At 45.1% G+C, this 25,684-nt stretch overlaps 1 protein-coding gene across 4 annotated transcripts in view; it reads left to right on the top strand.

Moving 5' to 3' along the window:
• Nucleotides 1–25,684, top strand: part of TGFBR3 (transforming growth factor beta receptor 3) — a 215,108-nt gene that overhangs the window by 80,429 nt on the left and 108,995 nt on the right. For all 4 annotated transcript variants that reach the window (XM_064372623.1, XM_064372624.1, XM_064372622.1 and 1 more), the window contains one exon: nucleotides 10,402–10,586. In XM_064372623.1, the coding sequence (XP_064228693.1) occupies nucleotides 10,402–10,586 (185 nt within the window). The remainder of the gene's footprint in view (nucleotides 1–10,401; nucleotides 10,587–25,684) is intronic.

Here is a 25,684-nt window from a genome sequence, read left to right as displayed (position 1 = left end):
TTCTTGGAAGAGGGTTAGTTTGTTAGGAGGAAGGTCTGGATTTAGATTTTGCTTGGAGGATGAAAGAAACTATGATAAGATACACCTAAGAGCTGTGCTATAGAAACATCTAGGTTTTTTTTTCCCCCTGAGAAATCCAAATTACAAGTTTTAGGACGTGTCTACCTTTTTCCTACTAGGGATAAGCTTCAGCCTGAAGCCAGGTTTTCTTGTTGAAAAACCCAGGTGGTAGAAAGGCCCTCTTTGGAGTTTAATGGTGGTACATTCCACAGCTCCATCCCCAAGGGGCTGTAGTCGCAGTGAGTTGTAATTTGAGATGGTGCAAACACGAGCATATGTTATGTACACGCCAGGCGTGTTTTTGAGCTCAGGGCCTTCCAGGTGTCTTTTTCTTGGAGCTTTGTTTTTGCATCATATCCTGGTGTTGTTAACATTCCTTCTCATGAAGCTCGATTAAAGTGAGGCTGTGCTATTGGCTGAGAAATCATCCTGGGTGCCCTTTCTTACAGATTCTTGCATCCCATGGGGGCAGAAAGGATTTTCAGCCCAAGGGCAGAATAGACCCTGCAGTACCCAGTCCCACAATCTGTGGGAGTTTGTCCCTCTCTGCAGCTGACAGCATTTCAGAATTCCCTGTGGGACAATAACAGAAACCTTATTAGCCAATGGCGTTTTTAGAATAAAATCTCCCTACTGCGATGTCTTGGTCCCAGGCTATAATGTTACCCCTTAATTCCCTCTGCATCTTTACCACTTTTATTACAGCTGAACACACGCTCTTCATTAGTACCCTGGGTGATATGGGGAATCCGAGTGCTGAAAATTATGTGGAATAGGTACCAGATGTTTGTGTCAACTTGGTGTGCATTTGTATTTAGAGTGCTTGAGGATCACATTTATTAAATGTGAAAATTACTTACTATACCTTCTCCAAAACATTACCCCCCTCCATCAGTATTTTTGTCCATGTTGCATGAGGTGTGATATTAGTAATTTCTTTTGGCACAGATTAAATTTAAAGTGTGTGCAGCAAATGCATCTGTTCCCAAATGCTTTGTCTGCATTCTGTCAAGTTTTGGAGCTGGCCTGCAGCCAGCAGGGATGTGGGGGTTCTGCAACTGAGATTGGAATGCTGTGTTGCAGCTAAAGGACATAATGAAAGGCTGAGTCCATTTGATTTTTTTATTTAAGTGGAACTGGGAATTTAGACATTGATGTTATAGCGAGATCTTAGGGACATTTCCCATATGTCCAGATAAGCAAGCATTAGTGAAAAGGATGGAGGAGGGCATTTGGTAAAATGAGAAAGGAGTTTCATTAAGTTTATGAAGTCTTTTAAGTCAACTAAACGTGATAAGTATGAACCAAGCAATTTATTTTATTTTAGTAGACATGAATGAATGTTTACATTTGGCCTATGCATCTGTTCACACAGTCCCAAGGCGAGGAACTGGGAAGTGCAACGTAGAGGCAGGTGGTGCTCTGCCAGAGGAAGAGCCTGGAGCAGGAGTCTCAGAGACCCAGGTTCAAATACGCCATTGCCACTTCCTGCTGATGTGTGACCTTTGTCAAGTTTCTTAGCCTCTCTTGAGCTCCAGTTTTCCATCACTCTAAAACGGGGGCATTAACAGTCTTCACAGTGGCATTGTGAGGATCAGAAACAACATGGGCAAGACGTCTGGCCCCTAGTGGTATGGCAACCATACATATGAAGAGTTAACTCTCAGCTTTTCACATGAGGCGGTGGCCCCGGGAGCCACCACGTGCTATGCAGTGTGGCCTCAGGTGGCCCAGCTGCCGAGCATCCAAGTGGTGGGGGCCTGCTTTGCGAAGGAGGCTGGTTTGGCAGTGGCCTTGGCAGTGTGGCCCTGGTCTGGGCCACCTGTGGAGTTTCTCACCACAGAGTTGATTTGAATCTGTGCTGTCTTCAGGTCAGTAACTGTTTTTGTCAGTAGAAGAAGCATCTTGTGGGCAAAGGGGGCTGGGTCGCTTTGCTGGTGGCTGAGGAGAATATACCAAACGGAAGAGCAGAGCCTGACTTCAGTTCAAACAAAACACAACACCCAGCAAGATTTTGAGGAGATCAGATTTCTCGGGTAGCCAGTAGAGGAGTATTAAACTCAGCTCACCCTTTGAGTCCAGTGAAAAGTTAGATTTCTTTGTGAGTTACCCTTAAGGAGTCCTGGACTCAGCACATACCAGATGCCCAGAATAAACTGAAATATCCAGATTTGGAGGCACCAGTGAGGAACATCTCTGGAGGTGAACTGTATGTGCATTACTGCCAGGAAGCACTTTTCTGAAATACGTACCCACCTCTGTGACTCACAACAGTTTACTTGTAGTGGGTTACAGAGTTTCTGTGAGGCTTCAGATGAAGTATCTGCCATGCCTTTTCATGGTAAAGTATGGTGCGAAGTGAGCAGGTGTGTGTGCTTATGAGCATTGTTGCTTTCAGACGTGTTCATTCCTCATCGTCCATGCTCTGGCTGATCCTTACGTGGTAATGCAGTTTTTGCTGTGCTGATAAGGAGCATCATCAGAGCACGTTGCTCACTTGGCTCTTGACTGCAGGGAAGAGATTGTGTAGGGAAGACAGGATGTGGGTTTTCAGCTGTGGCCACAGGAGACACTCCCAGCCTTCTGAGCTGCCAGTGAGGGCCTACAGTAGCAGCTCCAGAGCTCACAGGTCACCACAAAAGTGAGCAGATGAGTCAGATGGGGTTTTGGAGCATGTTTTCCTGCTTTCCGAGCCTTTGTGGCTGGGAGGTGCTGCACTCAGGCTGCATGGTGGTCAAGTGAGGATCCGAGCTGCTGTGTTAACTCAGGCACGTGTGCTAGAGCCTGTGGGGTAATCATGCTGTTCCGAGGTAGAAGCCTTCCTGAATGGAGCTGGCCCTGGCCTTGTTCGGACAGATTGCGGAAGGAACCACAATGAGGCCAAGGGGGAAGGATGGGAGACAAATTCATGAGCGGACTGTGGCAGAGGGAGAGGGAAAGGAAGGCTCAGGCCTGACCCAGAAGTGGCAGGATGAGGCTGGGGCATGGTGTGCTGACAGAGAGAGAGAGAGGATTGTCCTGACACCTGGAGAGAAGGGCTTGGCCAGAAGAGTGTTCGGGAAGAGAAGACAAACAGATTTGTGTTTCCTGCTTTCTGTGACAGTTGAAGGTGGGGAAGCACCAACTGGGACTTGATTCTTAGCAGCTAAAAATGCCACCTCTCTCATTTCATGGTTGGTGTTCCCCGCGCCTCTTCCCGCTTTTAGTATGATGAGGCTTTGGCTCTCAGGTAAAGAGTGAAAGCAGGAAGTCTGGGAAGCCCATGCAGCATGCATCATCCCACGGTTCTTCCCTGACCCCTCACCTTTTTTTTTTTTTTAGACAGAGTCTCGCTCTGTTGCCAGGCTGGAGTGCAATGGTATGATCTTGGCTCACTGCAACCTTCACCTTCTGGGTTCAAGTGATTCCCTTGCCTCAGCCTCCCGAGTAACTGGGACTACAGGCGTGTGCCACCTCACCCAGCTAATTTTTGTATTATTAATAGAGACAGGGTTTCGCTATGCTGGCCAGGATGGTCTCGATTTCTTGACCTCGTGATCCACCCGCTTCAGCCTCCCAAAGTGCTGGGATTACAGGCATGAACCACCACGCCCAGCCTCTTCCCCTTTTCTCAGCAATAATTGAGTGCCTACTGTGTGCCAGACACTGTGCCAGAGTGGAGCAGTCAACAGTAGACAGAATGGTTGGGTTCTGTTCTTTTGTGGTGTTTGCAGTCTTTGAGAGCATGTAGATGCGAAACCAATAATTGCACAAATAATTATGTACATCTAATCACAGGAAGTGATGTGGAGAGAAGCTGAGAGTACCATGAGCGTATGAAAAAATATAGATCTAACACAGCAAGGGAGGTTTGGGGAGCTTGCTTGAGAGATCAGTAGAATGAGCAGGAGTTTGTCATGCCACGGTGGAGGGAAGGAACAGAAGCGGCGGGGAAGGTGTTCCTGGAGGAAACCTTACTATGCAGAGGCTCACATGGGACAAAGGTTGGCACTTCTGATGAAATAAAAGAAGACAAGTACATTAATTAGGATAGGTTAAGCTACAAATGTCAGAAACCCCAAATAACATTGGCTTAAATAAGAAAAAAAATTACATGTATTTCCTGTTTTTAAAAAAGCAGTTCAGAGCTGGTCTGGTGGCACCATGTTCATCAAATATCCAGGCAGCTTATCAGTGGCTTTGCCCTCCTCAGCATGCTGCTTCTGTCTCATGGCCCCAAAGGCTTGCTCTGGTGCCACCCGTCACATCCACCTTCCAGCCAGCAGGCAGCAGGAAATGGCAGAAGAACTGATCTGCTTCCCTTCATGCGGGAAGCTGCCAGCTGCTAGCAGGATTGGGAAACATAGCTTTTGTTCTGGGTGGCTGTGTGACCAGCTGGCACTTGGAGAAAGGAGAACAATAGCTGTAGGCAGACAGTGAGTGCTTCTGTGCCTCACCAGAATGGCCAAAACACAGGGAGCAAGTGCCCGGGGAATGAGAGATGGGCCATGGTAGGAAGCAGGGCCAGATCTTGGAGGGCTTTGTAAGTCATGGTGAGGTTTTGGGGCTTCATCTGGACAGCAGAGATAGAGTGGTAAGTCTTTTAAAGCAGAGAGAAGCAGGATCAGACTTGGGTTTTTCTGAAGATCAATTTGGCTGCTCTGTAGAAGACATTTTGGTGGAGATAAGAATTATGAGTGTCTTGCAGTAGTCAGGTCAAGAGAGATTATGATGCCTGTGGAGATGGAGAGGAGGGGACAGTTGAGTTGTCAGGGAGAGAATCCACTGGGTGAGGAAGGGGAAGGGGTGGTGTTGGGGCAACCCCCACCACCCCCAGTTGGTGCCAGGTATATATAGGTGGAGGTTGGTGCCATTTACTGAGGGAGGGAATGAAGGAGGAAAAACAGGCACAGGGGATAAAGATCCTGAGTTCTGCATGTTGAGATTGGGTATCCATGAGACAAAAGTAGATGATGAAGGAGCTGTTGAATATTCAAGCCTGGAGCTTAGAGAAAGAAGTCTGGCTTGGGTGCAGTGGCTCACGCCTGTAATCCCAGCACTTCAGGAGGCCAAGGCAGGCAGATCACATGAGGCTTGGAGTTCAAGACCAGCCTGGCCAATATGATGAAACTCCGTCTCTACTAAAAATACAAAAATTAGCTGGGCATGGTGGTGGGCGCCTGTAATTCCAGTTACTCGGGAAGCTGAGGCATGAGAATCGCTTGAACCTGGGGAGCGGATGTTGCAGTGAGCCAAGATCGTGCCACTGCACTCCCACCTGGGTGACAGAGCAAGACTGTCTCAAAAAAACAAAGAAAGAAAGAAAAAAAAAAGTCAGTCTGAGATGGCCTGGAATTGTTTCTGTAAAGAGATGGGAATTGAACCCATGGATGTGTTTGAGAAAGTCTATGGAAAAAGAGTAGAGTGCTCCAAGAAGGCCTGGCGGGCATTTTACCTGGAAGGCAGTGATGGAACAGCTGGCGGCAGAAGAGCATTTCTGCAAGATATTCGGAGGAAAACTTCATACAATCACACTGGCTCTTTCCTTTGTAGGCCAGAGAGGCTTTCTTTTTCCCCAAAGGAAATCCTCTCCCCCTACTCCTCCACTGTGTCTGTTCTCTGAGGATAGGATGGGTCTACACCATATTTAAGCGGTTAACCTATATCCTTTAGCCTGGTCATTTCCACAGGGACTTTTCGTTCCCTCTTTTAAGTCTTAATTTTTTCACTTGTACATTCTGTACCCTTTGCAAACTTATCTAGTTATTTTTTTCAGGATAAAATCCTAGCAGGAAGTTGCTGGGTCAAAGGATATGTACCTTTTGTGGGGCCTTGGATACCACTGAAAAATTATACCAGTTTGCTCTCCCAAGCAGCAGTGTGATGCTAGTGTACCATTTGAGGAAGGTTTCTTAAGGCATTTCTGGCCTTAATTTTTTATAAACATTGCCCCCCTCTCCCAGCTTTTCTTTAATGAAGAATTTCAACATAGAGAGATGTTGAAACCATTGTACAGAGAACATCTAGATTCCACAATTATCCTTTTGCAATAGTTGCTTTATCAAATATTTCTCCATCTGTCAATCCATCTTAGTTTTTTGGATGTATTTCAAAGTAAGTTACAGAACAGTAGCTCTTGCCCCTAAATCTATGACCACATTTTGATTCTCACAGGAAGTGTTGGCTGGCTACGGTGGCTCATGCCTGTAATCCCAACTCTTTGGGGAGCCAAGGTAGGCGGGTCATGAGGTCAAGAGATTGAGACCATCCTGACTAACATCGTGAAACTCCATCTCTACTAAAAATACAAAAAAGTTGCTGGGCGTGGTGACGTGCACCTGTCATCCCAGCCTCTCGGGAGGCTGAGGTAGGAGAATCGCTTGAACTGGGAAGGTGGTGGTTGTAGTGAGCTGAGATCGTGCCATTGCGCTCCAGCCTGGGTGACAGAGTGAGACTCCATCTTAAAAAAAAAAAAAAAAAAGTGTTGGCACAGTAGCCCAGGCATTGGGCTGGATGTTCACTATAGAGTGGTTGGTCACCCCTTCCCTCTCCTCACCCGGTGGATTCTCTCCCTGGCCACTCAACCCTGTCTCCTTCTCTCCATCTCCATGGGCACCATCTTCTCTCTTGCCCTCGTTACTGCAACACCCAACACTGCAGGACCCTGCCTCATGAGAGAAAGAGCCCCAGCGAGGGCCAAGTCTAAAGCTTTGGGTGACTGGGGCAACCTTGAAACAGTTACTTAAGCACATTGAGCTTACTTTCCTTTGTTTAAAGTGAGGCTAGTGCCACTTCCTTGCGATGTGTCGGAAGGATGTGCAGCACCTAGCATTTCATAGCGGGCACTTAATAAATGGAACAGCGCCTCTCTCTCTCTCTCTCTCTCTCTCAATTTTTTGAGACAGAGTTTTGCTCTTATTGCCCAGGCTGGAGTGCTATGGTGCGATCTTGGCTCACTGCAGACTCCACCTCCCAGATTCAAGTGATTCTCCTGCCTCAGCCTCCCGAGTAGCTGGGATTACAGGTGCACGCCACCATGCCCAGCTAAATTTTGTATTTTTAGTAGAGACAGGGCTTCACTACGTTGGCCAGGCTGCTCTTGAACTCCTGACCTCAGGTGATTGGCCCACCTCGGCCTCCCAAAGTGCTGGGATTACAGGCATGAGCCACCACACCTGGCCAAAGATACCATCTCTTATATGTCCTTGGGGATGATTTTAGATAATTCCTGATTTTTTTTTTTTTTTTTGGTCTTTTTTTGTTGTAAGGACAGTTTAATCATATGTTGTAGCTTTTTTTCTTTTTCAATCTTAGAGGGAAGAAGATTCTATGAGGAACTTCAAAAACCAACTACTACTGTAATATCAGATGGTCACGAACCCTCTATTGAGTGTATTTAAACATTGAGCCAAGTGTGTCTCTGTATTTTCATTTTTTATTTTTATTTTCTGATACAGGGTCTCACTCTGTCACCCAGGCTGGAGTGCAGTAGTGTGTCACGACTCACTGCAGCCTCAACTTCCCTGGGCTTAGGTGATTCTCCCACCTTAGCCTTCCGAGTAGCTAGGAGTAGAGGTGTATACTGCCACAACTGCTAATACATATATATATATATCTATATATATATATAGATATATTTTCCCCCCCATCATATTGCCCAGATTGGTTTTGAACTCCCGGGTTCAAGTGATCCACCTGCCTTGGCCTTCCAAAGTGCTGGTATTACAGGCATGAGCCATTGCACCTGGCCTCTAGTGGGTCTCTGTAAAGAGTCACTGTCCCGGCACTTGATCAGAGTGTACTTTCTCTTTTCTTTGACCTTGGACTGACTCATATAACCCATGGCTGGAGCTCCAGCCCTTAAAGAGAGTGTTTACCCTGTTCTAGACTCTGGCAAAACAGAGAACATAGACTCTAAGGCAAGAAATGTGTGTCCTCAGTATTGAAGACTTCCCAGCACTGGTTCCCTTCCTCTTAGCATAGTACCTTATCATTTGATTTCTTTCCACTGAGGTTTTGTCCCTGCCCCAGTGGAGGTGAGCAGTGTGGTGATTTAAGGAAGATCTTAATGAGTGATGGTGGCCTCATGTGAAGGAGGGCAGATCAAATAGATTGCAGGCCTTTTTGCAGATGTGTTTTTAGCCTGTTTAGAGCTTTGCACACATACAAGAATAGAACTGAAAGGCAATTTATTTGTGCTTAATTTGTAATAATTGTAAATTCATGGTAGGAGGCTCTGCAACCTGTTCAGAAGGGTTTACCAGTATGGGTAGCTGTAGCCAGTGTGTGTCCCCAGAATTGAGTAGGAGTGGGAGAACTTCTTGGAGCTCTGGGTGTGAAATGTACCAGACATCCCACTGTGGCTGGGAGAGCAGGAGGCCAGGCAGGCAGGACGAGGGCAGCAGGGGCAGTGCCTGCCCATACGGTTTCCCTGCACCCCACCAGGGGCTCCAGGGAATGTACAGTCAGTACCTCCTGTTGTTGCTGTCGGGACATCTTCCTTCACCACCTTATACTTTCTCAGAAAGCAGCTGGCCACTGTCCAACCATACAGAGAGTGGGAGTGATTATTTGAGAAGGCACATACTTCATTTCAGACCAGATAGCTATTATCAGCCTAGATAATTTCTGTGAGTCCTGAAATAGACTTGGCCCACCAGGCAGGGTGTCTCCTTCTGGTTGCAGACTGGCTGGTTCTGAACTGTGTTTGCAAACCTGGAGAGTACCTTTATTATTTAGAAGTCAGGAAGAACAAACTGGAGCACATTCAGGCCTTTTACCTGGGTTCTACCTGGAAGGTTGTGGTGTAGTAGGCCTGGGTGATCGAATGGAGACAGTAGCACCAAGCTCACAGAAGTGTGTGAGGAGTAAGCATCCCATATCCCGTTCCTTCTTCCCCTGGGTGTGTCTCTATCAATACAGCCAATGTGAAAGGCGGCTGCAGTGATGTCAGGGCTATAGCAGCCTATTTCTCATATGCCCTACAGCCAAATCCAAGTCTCTGGAATGGTGCCCTACTCACTAATCTGAGAGAGGACTTTTTTTTTAAGCTTAATGATTCATTTCTTCATTTAACAAACATTTTCTGAGCCTCTCATATATGCCAGGCACCTAGTTGAATGCTGAGGATACAAAGATGAGTACCCATAACCCTCAGAGAGGTCGCATTCAACCAACGCAGATGAATGTGTATACCAGTGGCTATCATGTCAATGCAGCAGTGGAGACAGGCAGGGAAATTGCGGGAGTGCAGAGAAAGAGCCTTCCTCAGCTTGGAATGTTTGTTGTGGAAGTGGAGTGAGAGTGGAAGAGGAATTTGGGTAAAGGAAGCAGGCTTGAATGAGGACATGGAGTTGAGAAACATCCTGGTGTGTCTGGAGACCTTTAAATAAGTTGATGTGGAGTGGGAAGGGATGAGAGATAGGAAGGGGCTAGATCAAGAACGGCCTCCTGTGCTCTGTGACAGAGCTCAGGCTTTATTCGGTAGGGCAGCTGTTCTGAAGGGACAGGAACTGGCCACAGAGATGCCAGCAGCAGGCATTTGCTTTGGGAACACCCATACCATTGAGGCGCCTCTAGGTGAGGTGGACTGTGCCTGGGTGGAAGGTGGCATGCAGAGTTTGAGCCCTCAGACTCCATTCCGGAAGATTAGTAATTTTCTAGGGTCAGTGAAGAGGTAGAGATGGAGAGGAGTGGATGGATTTAGGATTTAAAGCTTGGTTGATTAGAGGAAGAGGGAATGAAGAAGCCGGAATCAAGTATGACCAGGATTCTACTTTTTCTATTTCAGGCTCTGCTAAGAGCCTACTACTTCTGGGAGAATTTTTCTGACTTCTGGCCCAAATTCTGCTGCATACCTCTGGCCCCGATCACCTCTGCATGTTACATCTTGCTCTGTATTGTTCTTGTTTTGCTTTCCCTAATAAAGGGAAGCTCTGTAAAGATAGGATCTGTATCTTATACTTTTGTTGAGTTCAATATTACGTATTTAATATTATTTATGTATGGTATTATTGGGACTTTAAAAATTTTATTTTATTTATCTCTGATTTTCTACCAAGAGGGAAGAATGAATTAAACACAAATGTTAAATGGAGAGTGTCCTCTACCCAGAGGAATGCTTTCATGACTTGTGAGTCCAAAAGGGAATTACAAAAATCAAATATGTATCAAAATTATCCAAAAGAAGTTTAAGAGATTGGGATTTTAGAAGGTAGGCTTGCTTTTTGGCCACTTAGTCTGGAAACAGTTTACCTGGAAAAGCATCTCTGGTGGGTTGGCAGGGTCTCGATCACCCTTGCCCCTTTGAGGCAGAAGGAATCACTGTTTCTGAGTGGTTTGTGTTTGTGATTCCCTTGGCAGGTCCTGAGCCCAGTGCACTGTGTGAACTGTCACCTGTCAGTGCCTCCCATCCTGTCCAGGCCTTGATGGAGAGCTTCACTGTGTTGTCAGGCTGTGCCAGCAGAGGCACGACTGGGCTGCCACAGGAGGTGCATGTCCTGAATCTCCGCACCACGGACCAGGGGCCTGGCCAGCTGCAGAGAGAGGTAGGTGCAGGTGTCAGCTGTCAGCCCACTCCCACTGCGTCTGCAGAGAGGATTTTCTGGACAGAAGTCCTATTCTTCTCTTCTGGGGTTCAACAGAGAAGCTCATGTATGAACATAAGACAGCAGGATTTAAAATACCAACTGCTATCCGGATAGGGCAGCTTTAGGATTTCTCTGTCTACAGATTGGTTGGCTCTCCCACTTTCCTGGCCCTTCATATTGGAAAAAAACGTTTATAAGAATTTCATCTTTTAGGCCAGGCATGGTGGTGGTGCATACCTGTAATCCCAGCACTTTGAGAGGCCAAGGTGGGAGGATCGCTTGAGCTCAGGAGTTTAGGACCAGCTTGGGCAACATAGCAAGACCTCATCTCTACTAAAAAGAAAAAAAAATTAGCAAGGTGTGGTGGTGAGCACCTGTAGTCCTAGCTACTTGGGAGGGTGAGGCAAGAGGATTGCTTGAGCCTGGGGGATTGAAACTAGAGTGAGCCATGCTTGCCATCGCACTCCAGCCTGGGAGATAGAGCGGGACCCTGTTTTAAAAATAATAATAATAATAATTTCATCTTTTAAACATGATTGTGAGAAACCAAATAAGGTACCATTTCTCTGTCATTGTGAAATGTCTTTCCCATTTCCTCCTGTGTCCTCTCTTTCTTCTTTCCTTTGTTGTATGAACTTATTGCTTCTGCAGGATGAGTGACGGGAAATGGGAACACTCTGGAATAAAGATGGCAGTACTTTGTACTTGCCTGAAAATCTCTGAGCATAGCTCCTTAGCACTATCTAGGCAGCTTCCCCAAAGCGGGTAACATTAGCGGAGGTGGTGATGATAAAGATACACGCTCATAGTTACTCACATTTACTCTGCCCGGTACGGTTCGAAGCACTTGAACACTAACCCCATGAGTCCTACAGTTATACTCATTTTACAGGTGACAAAACGGGTGCAGAAAACTTACTTGTGCAAGATCATCAACCTTAGAGAAAAATGGCCCCCTCTTTTCCATGGCTCGAAAATGGCCTAGATTGTGGGTGAAAGGTCATCATTTAAGAGGACAGATTTCCCAACAAGCTAACACAGAGTGGTCTTTCCTCTTGTTTTTAAGTTTCTGTGTGTCAGAAATGTTATCACTCAGGTATTTCTCTCCTGGGAGAGAGAAGCCACAAAAAGTCCTGATCATAGTGAAGTATAGGAAAACTCATGCAGAATGGAATTCATTTTCGAGCTTTCTTCTGGGCAGGAGAGTTAATTTCCAAAGCCACTTGTTTATGTGTCTCAGTCACCCCATCTTTTTGGGGTAGTAGGAATAGGAGAAGCACGAGTTATTAAGAAGGAAAAGCAAGCTGATTTTAATCTCATGAACGTGTGCAGAGTTGGCTCATTTCAGAGACAGATCATCTAACCTTTCCAGCAACGTTGGAAATTATTGTTAATACTCCTGGTGGCTTGCCATTGTTGCTGCAACTCATATTTCAGGTCACATTTCTTTATCCTAGTAATGTGTGTTTAATTCTGAACTTACGGGGGAGCGTTTGTGGTGAGAGGGAAAGAAGGAGAGGAGAAAATGCAGCTCCTATGAAGCATTGCTGACTCCAGCAATTCTTTAGCAGCGATAATTACTCATTTTATATATGCTTCTCTCAGAGGCACTCAGAGCGAAAAGAAAGTCCAAGCTCTTACAGAAGCAGCAGCAGCAGCAGAAAATTCTTGACATTAAGTTGTGCGGTATTGTTGACTCTGAAAACAGATTCAAATAATCCTACTGAAACAAAAGAAAAATACCCCAAGGAGTGACAGCAGGGCTCTCCTACACTTGCATTTACTATGTTATCCAAAATGGAATTCATTTTAGGACATGGCAGTACTGAGGATACATAACATTAGCTGGCATCAGGGACATAGTGTGTTCAGTGAGGAAGAAAAGAAAGAGGGCCTGCAAAGGATAGTCTCAAACTTATTTAAAAACCTGAACATTATTCTCCTTCAATATTTGTATAGTATATGCATGATTTTGGGCCAGTGATTTGAAGATGTTCCTGAGCATAGACAACTGAGGGACCTTTAGGAATTACATGGTTATAGTTCAATACTGTTTGAAAACAAGATTTTGGGATAACCGATTTTCAGACATTCCATCTGGCTCTGCATTCACATATGGCAGACCTCAGAGTAGTTTGCATATACAAAGTGAGCATAGAGGATGACATCAGAATGAGGGTCAGGACAACGAGAGAATGAAAGAGAGATTATTTATGGGTAAGATGGGTGTGGAGAGTATTAAATATCGCCCACCCTCTTGACATATGACTGCGGAGAACATTACCACAGCTGTGCAAACAGTTTTTAAAAATCATTTGAATCACATGACCCAGCAATTCCACTCTTAGGTATATACCCAAGAGAAATGAAAACACATGTCCACACAAAGACTCGTCTGTGACTGTACGTGGCAGCATTAGTCCAAAAATGGAAAGACCCAAATGTTCATCTTCTGACGAATGGATAAAATGTGGTATATCCATACAGTGGAATGTTACTGAGCAATAAAAAGGGTGACATACTGATATATGCTACAGCATGGATGAACCTTAAAAGTCTGCTAAATGACAGAAGACAGACACAAGGACCACATATGATTCCATGTATGTGAAATGTTCAGAATGCAGAAATTTATAGAGACAAAGTAAAGTAGTCATTGCTTACGGATACAGGGGAAAGAAGGAAATGAGGGTTGGCTGCTAATGGTTACAGGCTTTTTAAAAAAAGTGGAGGATGGGGTGGGCGCGGTGGCTCACGCCTGTAATCCCAGCACTTTGGGAGGCCAAGGCGGGTGGATCACGAGGTCAGGAGTTTGAGACCAGCCTGGCCAACATGATGAAATCCAATCTCTCCTAAAAATACAAAAATTAGCTGGGTGTGGTGGCGGGCACTTGTAATCCCAACTACTCGAGAGGCTGAGGCAGGAGAATCATTTGAACCTGGGAGGCAGAGGTTTCAGTGAGCTCAGATTGCGCCATTGTACTCCAGCCTGGGTGATAGGGCGAGATTCCATCTCAAAAAAGAAAAAAAAGTGGAGGCTGGGCATGGTGGCTCACACCTGTAATCCTAGCACTTTGGGAGGCCAAGGCGGGTGGATCACCTGAGGTCAGGAGTTTGAGACTAGCCTAACCAACATGACAAAACCCCATCTCTACTAAAAATACAGAAATTAGCCGGCTGCGTTGGTGGGCGCTGGTAGTCTCAGCTACTTGGGAGGCTGAGGCAGGAGAATTGCTTAAACCTAGGAGGTAGAGGTGGCAGTGAGCTGAGATCACGTCACTATATTCCATCCTGGGTGACAGAGCAAGACTCCGTCTCAAAAAAATTAAAAGAAAAAAAAGTGAAGAAGAGACAAAAATGTTCTACAACTCTGTGAATGTACTAAAAACTTGAATTGTAATTTAATTGGGTGAATTTTATGGTATGGGAATTGTATCTCAACAAAACTATTTTAAAAAACCATTTGACCTGCTGACATGCTAATTAGTCTATAAAGTTTACCTTGGCTCAGTTGACTTTTACCAGTTGCTTCCTCTTTCAGCTTAAACTCACCTAATGCTTTTTGTTATTTTCAAATAATAGATATGCCATGATATGGTCTATGCTAAAAATAACAGCTGATCTGTTTTGGGGGTAATATTAGGAGGACCAGAGGCAGCCTTTGTTCAGTCTCTACCAAATTTTTTTTTTTTTTTTGAGATGGAGTCTCACTCTGTTGCTCAGGCTGGAGTGCGGTGGCGCCATCTCAGCTCACTGCAACCTCTGCCTCCTGGGTTCAAGTGATTGTCCTGCCTCAGCCTCCTGAGTAACTGGGACTATAGGTGCATGCCACCATGCCCAGCTAATTTTTGTGTTTTTAGTAGAGACGGGGTTTCACCGTGTTGGCCAGGAGGGTCTCGATCTCTTGACCTTGTGATACGGCCTCGTTGGCCTCCCAAAGTGCTGGGTTTACAAGCATGAGCCACCGCGTCCGGCCTTTTTTTTTTTTTTTTTCTTGAGACAGAATCTCGCTCTGTCACCCAGGTTGGAGTTCAGTTGCGTGATCTTGGCTTACTTCAACCTCTGCCTTCTGGGTTCAAGCAATTCTCATGCCTCAGCCACCTGAGTAGCTGGGATTACAAGCGTGTGCCACCGTGCCCGGCTAATTTTTTATATTTTTAGTAGAGATGGAGTTTCATCATGTTGGCCAGGCTGGTCTCAAACTCCTGGCCTCAAGTGATCTGCCTGCCTTGGCCTCCCAAAGTGCTGGGATTATAGAGGTGAGCCACCATGCCTGTCCTGTACCAAATATTGAAGGCAAATATTTTTTAAAATGAAATGATAAGTGCCGTTACTTACAAATTAGGAAAACAATTACCGTGCTGGCTCCAAGCCCTAATTGACTATTACTCTAAAAACTGTAGTAGTTGGTTTTCTTGATGTCATCCTTAAATGTGAGGGAATTACTAAATCAGCCCCCATTTCCTCTTGGCTTGTTATTGGTACAGGATCAGTATCAAGATCTATTACAAATCACCCCATCTCTAATATTTTACTATTAATAAATTCCTACCTCCCAGGTGCCTTAATGTTCTTCAGCTGTGGAGAGATTTTTAATTTTCCTGTATAGAGGCAGTGACAGAGCCTATACCTAGAAATAGTAACTGCAGCAGATTGACAAGATTTAGGGAGACAGTTATGCTTAAGTTGGATGAACAGTTTTACAGGCCAGGAGAGAATTTGTATCAGAAACATGCTTGCTACAGCAGTACATGAAAAGCCCTTGGTACCAAAGCACTCTTTTGTCATTGGCCTCCCTGCTGGGCTCTCCTTGAGACAGTAGACCTATGGTTGTATTTTTCATCTGAGAACACACCTCTCATTTGTAATCATTGGTTTCAGAAACAACAGCCTGGAAGTGAACAGGAAGCTGGAAAATGACTTTCTGGTAGCAGAGGAGAGCAGAAGAGCATAAACAATGCTGAGAGCTCAGATTTATCTTTAAGAGTAACTGAGGACCAGTGTTATGGTTTCCATCCCCATGAAAACCAGCTCCTGGTGCCCTCTGACTTTGAAGTAAAATGCAGCCACCCACTTCTGTTGGACTCCAGAGTTTAATTGCTCAGGGCGTTTCCTGATTCTTGAGAAGGGTTACAGCACCATCAGAGGCTTGTTTACAGTAACATACTTTCATTAGTTGCTGGAATGGCAACAATTTTGTTTCCTATCATCTAATTTTTACTTGTGACCTGCTTTTATGTGGTGGTGTGTCTTTTCTATTTCCGACCTATCTAATTGCTTGCTTATTATGAAAAGCTGCCGAGGATAAGCCCTTAGTTAGCCATTACATATGTGTAGGAAAGATATGGACATTTAAATTTATGTATTTGTTTTGACATTAAAGGAGCAATGGGCGTGCCACTGCCTGGCTGTAGGGGTGGAGTGGGAATCGGGAGGCTCCATTACCATGGGAAAGGGGCCAGGTTTAATAACTTCACCCGTCAAAAAGCTCATAACCCTCTGAGCTTCTCTGCGTCATTCCAGAAGAGGATTTGGGATGAGCTTCCAGCAACAGGCATACCAACAATGTAAGCAGAAATACAGAATGAGGACGAAGGGAAAAAGAAGAGTGCAGTTTGTTAGCCATGTGGGTTAATGTGGTTGGTATGATTGTTTGAAATTTGACTCCAGGCTTTTTGGCAGGCACAGCCAAATGGGATGTGTGGTTAATCACACGTGTGCCTCCAAATCACTTTTACTTTGTGCCTTCTCTGAGGACTCTAGCATAAAGCTGCCCCTTTCTTGGTTCTTTTTGAGGGCAGGAAAGACCACAGTTGGGAGAAAGAGAAGGAAGTGAACACTGTCAAATGCTAATTGCTCTACTTGTCTCTTTACAGCTCTCACATCCGCCAAATAACAATACCAGCAGCCATAGCAGTGGAGACTTCATGTCTCCTGAGGGCCAGCCACCTGCCAGGCACTTGTTTGGTTCTGCCAGTCTTGTCGTCAGCCTGCAAGGGAGGCTTGGTGGTCACTGTTTTTGCAGAAGAGGATGCTTGTGCTTAGGGAGGTTACACAATCAGATGGTGAGCTGTGGAGCCAGGCCAGAGTTGTGTCTGTTGGATTCTACAGTGCACGCTGCAAGCTTTCCCCACACTCTACACAGTTGTCCTTTTCCTTTTAGCTTTTACTTGGTTCTGGGCTACAGAACCTGCTAGTCTGCTTTGTTAGATAGCCAGCAAGTAAGTCTGTTAGTGAGGGTTTGGGTTCTGTGCATAGGTGTGTAATAACTCTTTCCAGTCCTTGGGGTCCTTTTCGATTCCCTTCCTTGCAGCTTTGGGGCAGTATCAAGTTGGTCTGTGTTGGCAGTGTCTCTTTTTTCCCTTTCATGGTTTAGGATTATCACACCAAATGTCAGTAATTATAAAATGCAGGGCTGAGCTCAGGAGCTGTTGTGCTCTATGTGGCTGCTAATCCCCGTGCTAAATGGCACCGCCAAGGGGCCTTTTATGTTCTTGTCTGTTTTTATAGTTAAACATTCCCCCCACCTGCCACCCCCAGGCCTTCAGCTGCCTTCACAAAAGTAGCTCACCTGTCCTCTGCTTCTAATTTACTGTATCCTGTATCCAAACTTGCTTTAACTGTGTGATAAGAGAGAACTAGCACATTAACTGACTCTTTTTGCTAAGAATGAAATGCAAGAGCTTCAGTATTCAGACTTTGCCATCTGATTTGACATCTTTTTGCTTACATTGAGGAATTTGGCAATTCAAAGGTTGACCATTTTGGAGATTTTTATCTACCTACCTACCCCATTTCTGCAATATTAATACATGAACACCTTTTCTCTTTTTCCCCCTCAGTTATCAGGATTCAGATAAAACAGTGCTTGGTGAGGAATGGGTGTGCCTTGCCCATCACCACTGAAAGAATTGATAGAAAATCTCAAGGCTGGGTTTTGGGAGAATACATATGTGAGAGCAAAAACATTAAACTAGCTACATTCTTTTCTTTATCTGGAGCATTTTTTACCCTGCTGCTATTCATAAATGACTTCCTAATGCTAGTCCTGCGCATATGTAGAAAAGGCAAAAAACCCAGGGCTATTTATGTTTGAGATATCTTATATGTGGTACGTACTAAGCAGGTGTCAAAGTAAACCCCTCACACACAGACACTGTATATTGGAATGTATTCTAAACAAATACATTCCACATATAAGCACTGCCTGGCGTTGGTTTAAAAGGAGGCAGTTGTGGAAATCACCCCAGCCTGACTGGGAAGATTACCTCTGAAATGGTTATTTTGTTTCCCACCAGACCTGTAACAGGTATGGTCATGCACTGCTTCATGACAGAGACACGTTCAGAGAAATGTGTCATTAGGGGATTGTGTTGTGCAGACATCATAGTATAAGTACACAAACCTAGATGGTATGTGCTACTATGCACCTAGGCCATGTGGTATACATAGCCCATGGCTCCTAAGCTGCAAACGTGCACAGCATGTTACTATGCTGAATATTGTAGGCGATTGTAACACAATGGTAAGAATTTGTGTACCTAAACATATCTGAATATCGAAAAGGTACAGGAAAATTATTTATGGGACCACTGTCGTATATGTGGTCCCTGTTTATTGCAACATTGTTATGTGGCCCATGGCTGTACTCTTTCCCTCTCTCTCCCTCTCTCTCCCTCTCTCTCCCTCTCTCCGTCTCTCCCCACCTGCCCATTTCCTCTCTCCTTCCCTCCCTCCCCCATTTATTTGAGTATTGTTTCATTACCTACGAAGGCAACTGAATCTATCTGTCCACATAGGATGGGAGGGCCCGAATGAACAGGACACTCATATCATTTAAAAAGAGTTGCTCCTTTACTTGAATACACGCAATGCAATTTGAATGATGACATCTGCTGGGCAGTGTGAAGGTGCTGGTCCAGGCATGGAAAGGGGAGCAGAGTCAGGGACAGCAAGGCAATGCATCTGCCAGCTGTCACAACAGAGGACAATGCAAGCGGGAGTTGACACTGGTCACATTAGTCAGTGATGATTTGTAACACTTTGGGGCAAGATGTTCAATCTAAAATTCCAGCTAACTCTCAAATAGGAATTCTCCAAAAATGCAGTCTTGGACTTTTAGAAAAAATGAAAGCAGAAATCAGAGAGGTAATAGTAAACACCAGGGTTTAGTAAACAAACCAGGACACAAGGATAAGCTAAGAAGTTAAAGTGTTCCTACCAAGATGCAGGCTGGTCACACCACTGAAATTCTGCCATTCATCACAGTAATATCCAGATGCTGTAACATTGCCCTAGGAAAGCAGAGCCCCTGCCCCAGCACAGAGACTGAGCCTGGTTGGACTCTGCCATTTTGGAATGAGGTAATGCCGGTTTATATTCTATGCTGGCTGGACAAATTGCAAAAACCTCCCTTATTATTGCCTCTTTCTCTGAATAGAGAAGAGACTACCTTGAGCTACCCGCCTACCCTGCCTTTTTTTGTTTTGAGATGGAATCTCGCTCTGTCGCCCAGGCTGGAGTGCAGTGGCGTGATCTTGGCTCACGGCAACCTCTGCCTTCCGGGTTCAAGTGATTCTCCTGCCTCAGCCTCTGAGTATCTGGGACTACGGGGTGCACCACCACGCCCAGCTAATTTTTGTACTTTTAGTAGAGTTTCAGTAGAGATGAGATTTCACCATTTTGGCCAGAATGGTCTTGATCTCTTGACCTCGTGATCCGCCCGCCTCTGTCTTTCAAAGTGCTTGGATTACTGGCATGAGCCACTGCTCCTGGTCAACCCCTTTCAGAATTTGTCCAGCGGCAGCATTTTCCAACCAGTATGGTGTTTTGTCTTTGTGGAGGTTAGGGCTAGAACCCTGACCTGTACTACTGTTGCCATGGTAACTGCCCTTGATTTTTTAAAAAATTATATAATTTCCTGAAAATGTTGTTAGACAATGTTTTTACAAGAGCACCCTCCACAGTTAAAAATGTGACATTTTGCTCTTAGAACTTTTGGGAGAGTATTAAAAAAAGCAGCAGACCCAAGTCAGGAGCAAGGTCTGCAAATCTGAGACGCAGATGTGCCGATTGGGCAAAGGCCCAGTGCGTGCGTGTGCAGCGGCTCCAGTTTTCCAGCTTGGGCCTTCTTGCCATTGCTTATCTGCTTCTTGACATTCTGTTTGAGAGTAAAAGGAAACTTACTGCTAATCGCTGATTTAAATACTTAAATTCTGCAGAAGTGTTTGTTGTATTGCCTTCAATCACTCCTTCCTCAGTGTTTTCTAAATATTTCTGTGTAAATTTAGACACGTGTTTAATTATTTCACTTTTCTTCCATGATGTTGAGGCCATGAATGACTTGGCCCCTCTGATGCCTCAGGTCAGTTTATTTCTCTTTTCCTTCCCCTGCCCCACTTGAATGAGTGAACACCTATATGTCCTTCTTTCCCTTCTTCCCTCTTTGTGGCCTGAGCTCTTTCTTGGGGAGACCCTGATGATGCCCCTTTGACCAACTCAAGGGCTGCTAGGACTAGAGGGTCCCTGGAGTCCACCTAGCCCTAACACCTTAGGGGGACCAGACCAGAGGGTGTAGCGGTGACATGTTCACTCTTAACCATGAACTTGGTGCTGGCACTGGAGTAGCCCCTGGGGACACCAACTCCTGTTGCAGAGCTGCTTCTACACATCTCCCTGCCCCGCCTTTTCTCCTCCCCAGCTTACGAAGCCTCCAGTGCTGTCAAGCACTCCCTTTCTGGCACCTTCCTCTTGGTTTTCTGGTTCTCATTCTACCATTCCATCTACTTTTCTGTTTCTTTCTCAGCTGCTCACTCTTCCTTCTTAGGTTTTTGTTTTTTTTTTTTTTTGAGACAGGGTGTGGCTGTCGCCCAGGCTGGAGTGTAGGGGTGCGGTCTTAGCTCACTGCAGCTTCAAGCCATTCCCCCACCTCAACCTCTTGAGTAGCTGGGACTGTGCTTTCTTTGCCCGGCTAATTTTTGTATTTTTTGTAGAGACGGGGTCTCACCATGTTGCCCAGGCTGGTCTTGAACTCCTGAGCTCAAGTAATCTGCCCGCCTCGAACTCCCGAAGTGCTGGGCTTATAGGCATAAACCAGTGTGCTTGGCCTCAGGGGTTCTTGAATGAGGCACAGCCCTTGGCCCTCTGTTTTTCTCTGTCTTCTCTCCCTGAGGTGGCTCATCTGTTAGGATTTTGCTTGTCACTTCCTTGCTTACAACTCCCAAAACTCTGCCTGGGCTTCTCCAGTGGAGCTCCAGTCAGGTGGCTGAAGCACCCCAGCTCTTGGGTCCCACCTTGAGCTGCCAGGTGCCTAAGATGTGAACTGGAGGAGTGACTGTCACTGTGGTTCACTCCCATGTTAGATACAGGGCTAATCTCAGCTCTGCTACTCCCAATGTGTGACCCTGGGCAAGTTACTTAATTCCCTAAGCCCTGTTTCCTCATCTGTAAAATGGAGATGATAGTAGCACTTCTATTATTATTATAATTATTATTTTGAGACAGAGTCTGGCTCTGTCACCAGGCTGGAGTGCAGTGGCTCAATCTCAGCTCACTGCAGCCTCGCCTCCCAGGTTCAAGTGATTCTCCTGCCTCAGCCTCCAGAGTAGCTGGGACTACAGGTGCATGCTACCACTCCCAGCTAATTTTTGTATTTGTAGTAGAGACAGGGTTTTACCATGTTGGCCAGGCTGGTCTCAATCTCTTGACCTCGTGATCCACCTGCCTTGGACTCCCATAGTGCTGGGATTACAGGCGTGAGCCACCGTGCCCAGCCAGTAGCACTTCTTTAGATGGTTAACCAACCATTGAGAAATGTCTCTGTGGCACTTAGGGCCGATATAGGTACAGTCAATTGCTAGCTAACAGTAATTTTTATTCTCTCTAAAATAGAATTTAAGAACCATCCTAGGCCACTTCTCCTGAACCCAGTGCTGGTTTTTCAGTCTGGCTTCCCTGTCCCATCAATGTCACTAGTACCCTCCATCTTGGAACTTTTGAACCATCTTGGATTTGCCCATTCTCTTTTTTTTTGAGATAGTCTCACTCTGTTGCCCAGGCTGGAGTGCAGTGGTGCAATCTTGGCTCACTGTAACCTCCGCCTCCCAGGTTCAAGCAATTCTTCTGCCTCAGCCTCCCAAGTAGCTGGGATTACAGGTGCCTGTCACCACGCCCAGCTAATTTTTGTATTTTTAGTAGAGATGGGGTTTCACCATGTTGGCCAGACCGGTCTCGAACTCCTGGCTTCAAGTGATCTATCCTCCTCAGCCTTCCAAAGTACTGGAATTACAGGTGTGAGCCACTGTGCCTGGCCTACCCATTCTCTTTAAACCCTATGTTTGGCCAATCACCATGTTTTATTGACATTGCCTCTGCAATTGCCCTTGAAGTTCTCTGTTTCTCTCCACTTACCCTGAAGCCTCCTTAACTGGTCTCTTGGGTGTGGCCTCTTCGGCTTTAGATGCTGATTCTTTCTGTCTAGCTTGTGAACCTCTTCATAAAACCAAACTTCTCTAAATAATGTTCTCATAATGAATATGTTTATTCATTCACAAGCGTGTTCAATGAATCACTATTAAGAACCCACTGTGTGCTAGGTAGCTGCTCTGCCAGAGTCTTACTCATTTTTATGTCTTTAGCACCTATTAGAGTTAAAAGAGAATTTAATGAAACATGACAACTAATAGGACTAATGTATTTTAAAATTTGCAGAAGGCCAGGTGTGGTGGCTTATGTCTATAATCTCAGCACTTTGGGAGGCTGAGGCAGGCAGATTGTTTGGGCTCAAGAGTTCAAGTCCAGTCTGGGCAATATGGCAAAACCCTGTCTCTATCAAAAATACAAACATTAGCTGGCAGGTGGATTGCTTGAGCTCAGAAAGTTGAGGCTGCAGTGAGCCATGATCACTGCACTCCAGCCTGGGCGACAGAGCAAGACAGCATCTCAAAAAAAGAAACAGAAGAAAAAAAAACAGAAGCCCAACAAAGGGAGTGTTTATTCTATCTGGAAGTGAGGGAAGGATTCCCAGAAGAAGGAGCATTTGATGGAAGGCTTAAAAGTCAAATCGATATTGCTGGGCCAAGGGATGAGAGGACGTGATATCCACAGAGGGAAGAGCGGACACCACGTGTGGAGGAACGTTCTTCACCTACATGGTGTGGCTGGTGGAGAGATCGGGGGTGCCAGGCAGGACCAAACTCTGCCTGCTGCCTGTTTTTGTTTTTAAAATAGCTTTAATAAGATATAATTTATGAACCATAAAGTTTACCTGTTTAAAGTGTACAAGTCGGTGGTCTTTAGTATATTTATAGAAGTGTGCAACCAGTGGCCCATAATCTAATTTTACAACATTTTCATCACCCTAAGAAGAAATCTTGTATCTGTTAACAGTTGCTCTCCCATTCCCTTTGTGTGCCCCATCCCCAACCCTGCACCAGCCCAAAGAAGCCACCAGTCTACTTTCTAGATTTATCTATTCTGCATATTCATATGAATGGGATCATGCAATATGTGATCTCTCGTGTGTAGCTTCTTTCACTTATCATAAAGCACTATCAAAAATGATAGTTGATAGTTCATCGATGTTGTAGCATGTATCAGTTGTTTCATTCCCTTTTATTCCTGGGTAGTTTTCATTATATGGCTTTACCATGTTTTGTTTATGCATTCCTCAGTCCGATGCCTGTTTTTAAAGTTTTATTAGGACAGAGCCACACCTATTTGATAATATGTTGTCTCTGGCTGCCTTCTTACTACTGTGGCAGAGTTGAGTATTGTGTCAGAGACGTGCATGGCCTGCAAAGCCCTAAATAGTTACTATTTGGCCCTTTGCAAGAAGAGTTTGCCAATTCCTGGAATAGAGTATGGAGATAATGGAGTGGAAGATGAGACTGGAAAGGCCACATGAGTAAGGATTTGGACTTAATCCTGTGGATTGGTATTTCTCAAAGTGTGTGTGATGTGTGTAGCCCCTGCATCGGAATCCTTTGGCGTGTAGATTCCTGAGCCTCACCCTGGGTTTATCAGCTAAAACCCTTGCCCCACGCCTTTATTCTTAATTCCAGCTGGACTTCATTCTTCAGTCTCTCAGTTCTTGCCGTGTTGAAAGCCCATGCTTAGGTCTTCACTCTTCACCAAACCCTTGCCTGATTCCTTTACCCTCCTTCATTTCCTTCTTTTATAAATATTGCCCTGAATCTTCTTCCCCCTACCACAACCTGTGCCTTCCCACAGTATAGAGTTAGATGAATGATGTGTGTTAATTCTGCACGCTCAGCTGGTGAGTGGAGTTCTTTAGGGCAGGAATTAGGTCTTGGGCCTTTTTTTGCAAATTGGGTTATTGCATGGCACCAAGGATGTTATTTAAAGTATAACTGAAAATCTTAAGTGACTCTTGTTTTGCATAGTGCCTCTTTATTTGATATGCATTCTACTAGTGGACTTAGTGTTTGCTTCCCCAAGTCCCTCTTAACACTGGAGGTAAGCAGGCGTCCTTCATTTTGTATGACCACTTTGATTTATTTTTTAATTAAATTTCTTTTAATTAATCTTATTTTTTACTGTAAACTCTGCAGATCTTTGTTTCAGTCTTTACCTAGCCCATTTCTAAATCTTTGTTACATTCTTCTTTACTCTGAGGGGTTTTAGTCATCTGCTAGTAAACTAGTTAGTCCTTTCCGTCAGCTGGGTAAAAAGCCATAAATGGTTTTCAACTCTATGCAGCTCCCTTGGGCAGCTCATTTGATCTGAGCCAGGTTTGAAGTTGGGCCATTGAGAATGATCTGTCCTCATGATGTAGGGGGTGACTCCAGCCAATTCTTAATATTGCTGGAATTAATTAACTTTGATTCCTCTAACTGAAAGAAGGCATTTTACTCTACCGTGTATTATTAAATACCTTATAACTTGATTTTTTTTCATTTTGTTTTCTTGCTCAGTGAGTACTTAAAATATCCCTGCCTATATAGTAATTTGTTCCCTGTTTAATATGGCTTTTTCCTTTGTTTACTCTGGACTCAAGTCTTCGTAGCTTGTTTTCTAAGTCAGCTCAAAAGTTGCTGGTCATTGGATTTGGCAGCCTTTGCAAGCTTTACCCACCAGAACCCTACAGGAAGTTGTGTGTCGGCCAGAAGAGTCTGTTTATTTAGAGCGTGATGTCCAGCAGAAGCAATCCATTTATGAGGGTCTGGTCTTAAAGACACAGGCATCTGAGTCTGTATTTTGAAGACCTGCTGCTTTGGCTTTCATTGCAGTCATGCTCTCTGCTTTCCTGCCTGGGCACCTCAAGTGGTACTGTTGGCTAATTAAAGGAGTCCTTTTCCCTGAGCTCCTTGGCCTTGTCTGAAAGCCTAAAATATCAAGGCCCAGATATTAGACAGATAGGGTTCTAGTCCAAGACACCTTACACTAATGCTTTATATTTATGGCTTTTTTTCACCTGAACCAGAGTCCTTCAGCTGAATCTGAAATTTGTACATCACTTGGAGGAAGAGGGGCAAATTACAAGCATGACTTGGGTACTTTTGAAGATAAGAGAGGTGATGAGATGGGGTGTTACTGGTCCGCACTGTGAGGCAAGGACAGAACCAGCTTTAGGATCCAAGATCGCTGCCATAGACTAACTCTTGCCCGGAGCCCAGCCATCACCTTGTGCCCATTAGAGCTTCATTTCTACTTGTTGATACACGTGTACACACATCTGATCCTTTTTGAATTTGCTACAGCAAGTCGGTGATGCAACTGTAGGTTCTCTGTGCCTAGCATGGGGCTTGCCGCAGGTTAGGGACTCCATGCCTGTGGACCAATATACATGGAAGCTGCATAAAGGTGAGTCCTCCTCACATGGTGACATGTGGCCTCTCTACCAGTGATGTGAGCACATACCAAGGTGCCTTGTGGGAGACAAACAAGGAGGTATAGCAACTGCTGAGAAGCCTGAGTAACAAAAGGTAGAAAGTATGCTATCATATCTCTCAGCCCTCGCCAGGCCCCTGGGTTGTTTTTTTTTTTGTTTTTTTTTTGTTTTTTTTTTGAGATGGAGTCTCACTCTGTCGCCCAGG

This window comes from Aotus nancymaae, unplaced genomic scaffold (assembly GCF_030222135.1).
Source record: "Aotus nancymaae isolate 86718 unplaced genomic scaffold, 86718_ANA_hifiasm-v0.15.2.pri h1tg000007l, whole genome shotgun sequence".
NCBI classification, from domain to species: domain Eukaryota; kingdom Metazoa; phylum Chordata; class Mammalia; order Primates; family Aotidae; genus Aotus; species Aotus nancymaae.
This window is presented reverse-complemented; position numbering and strand designations above follow the sequence as displayed.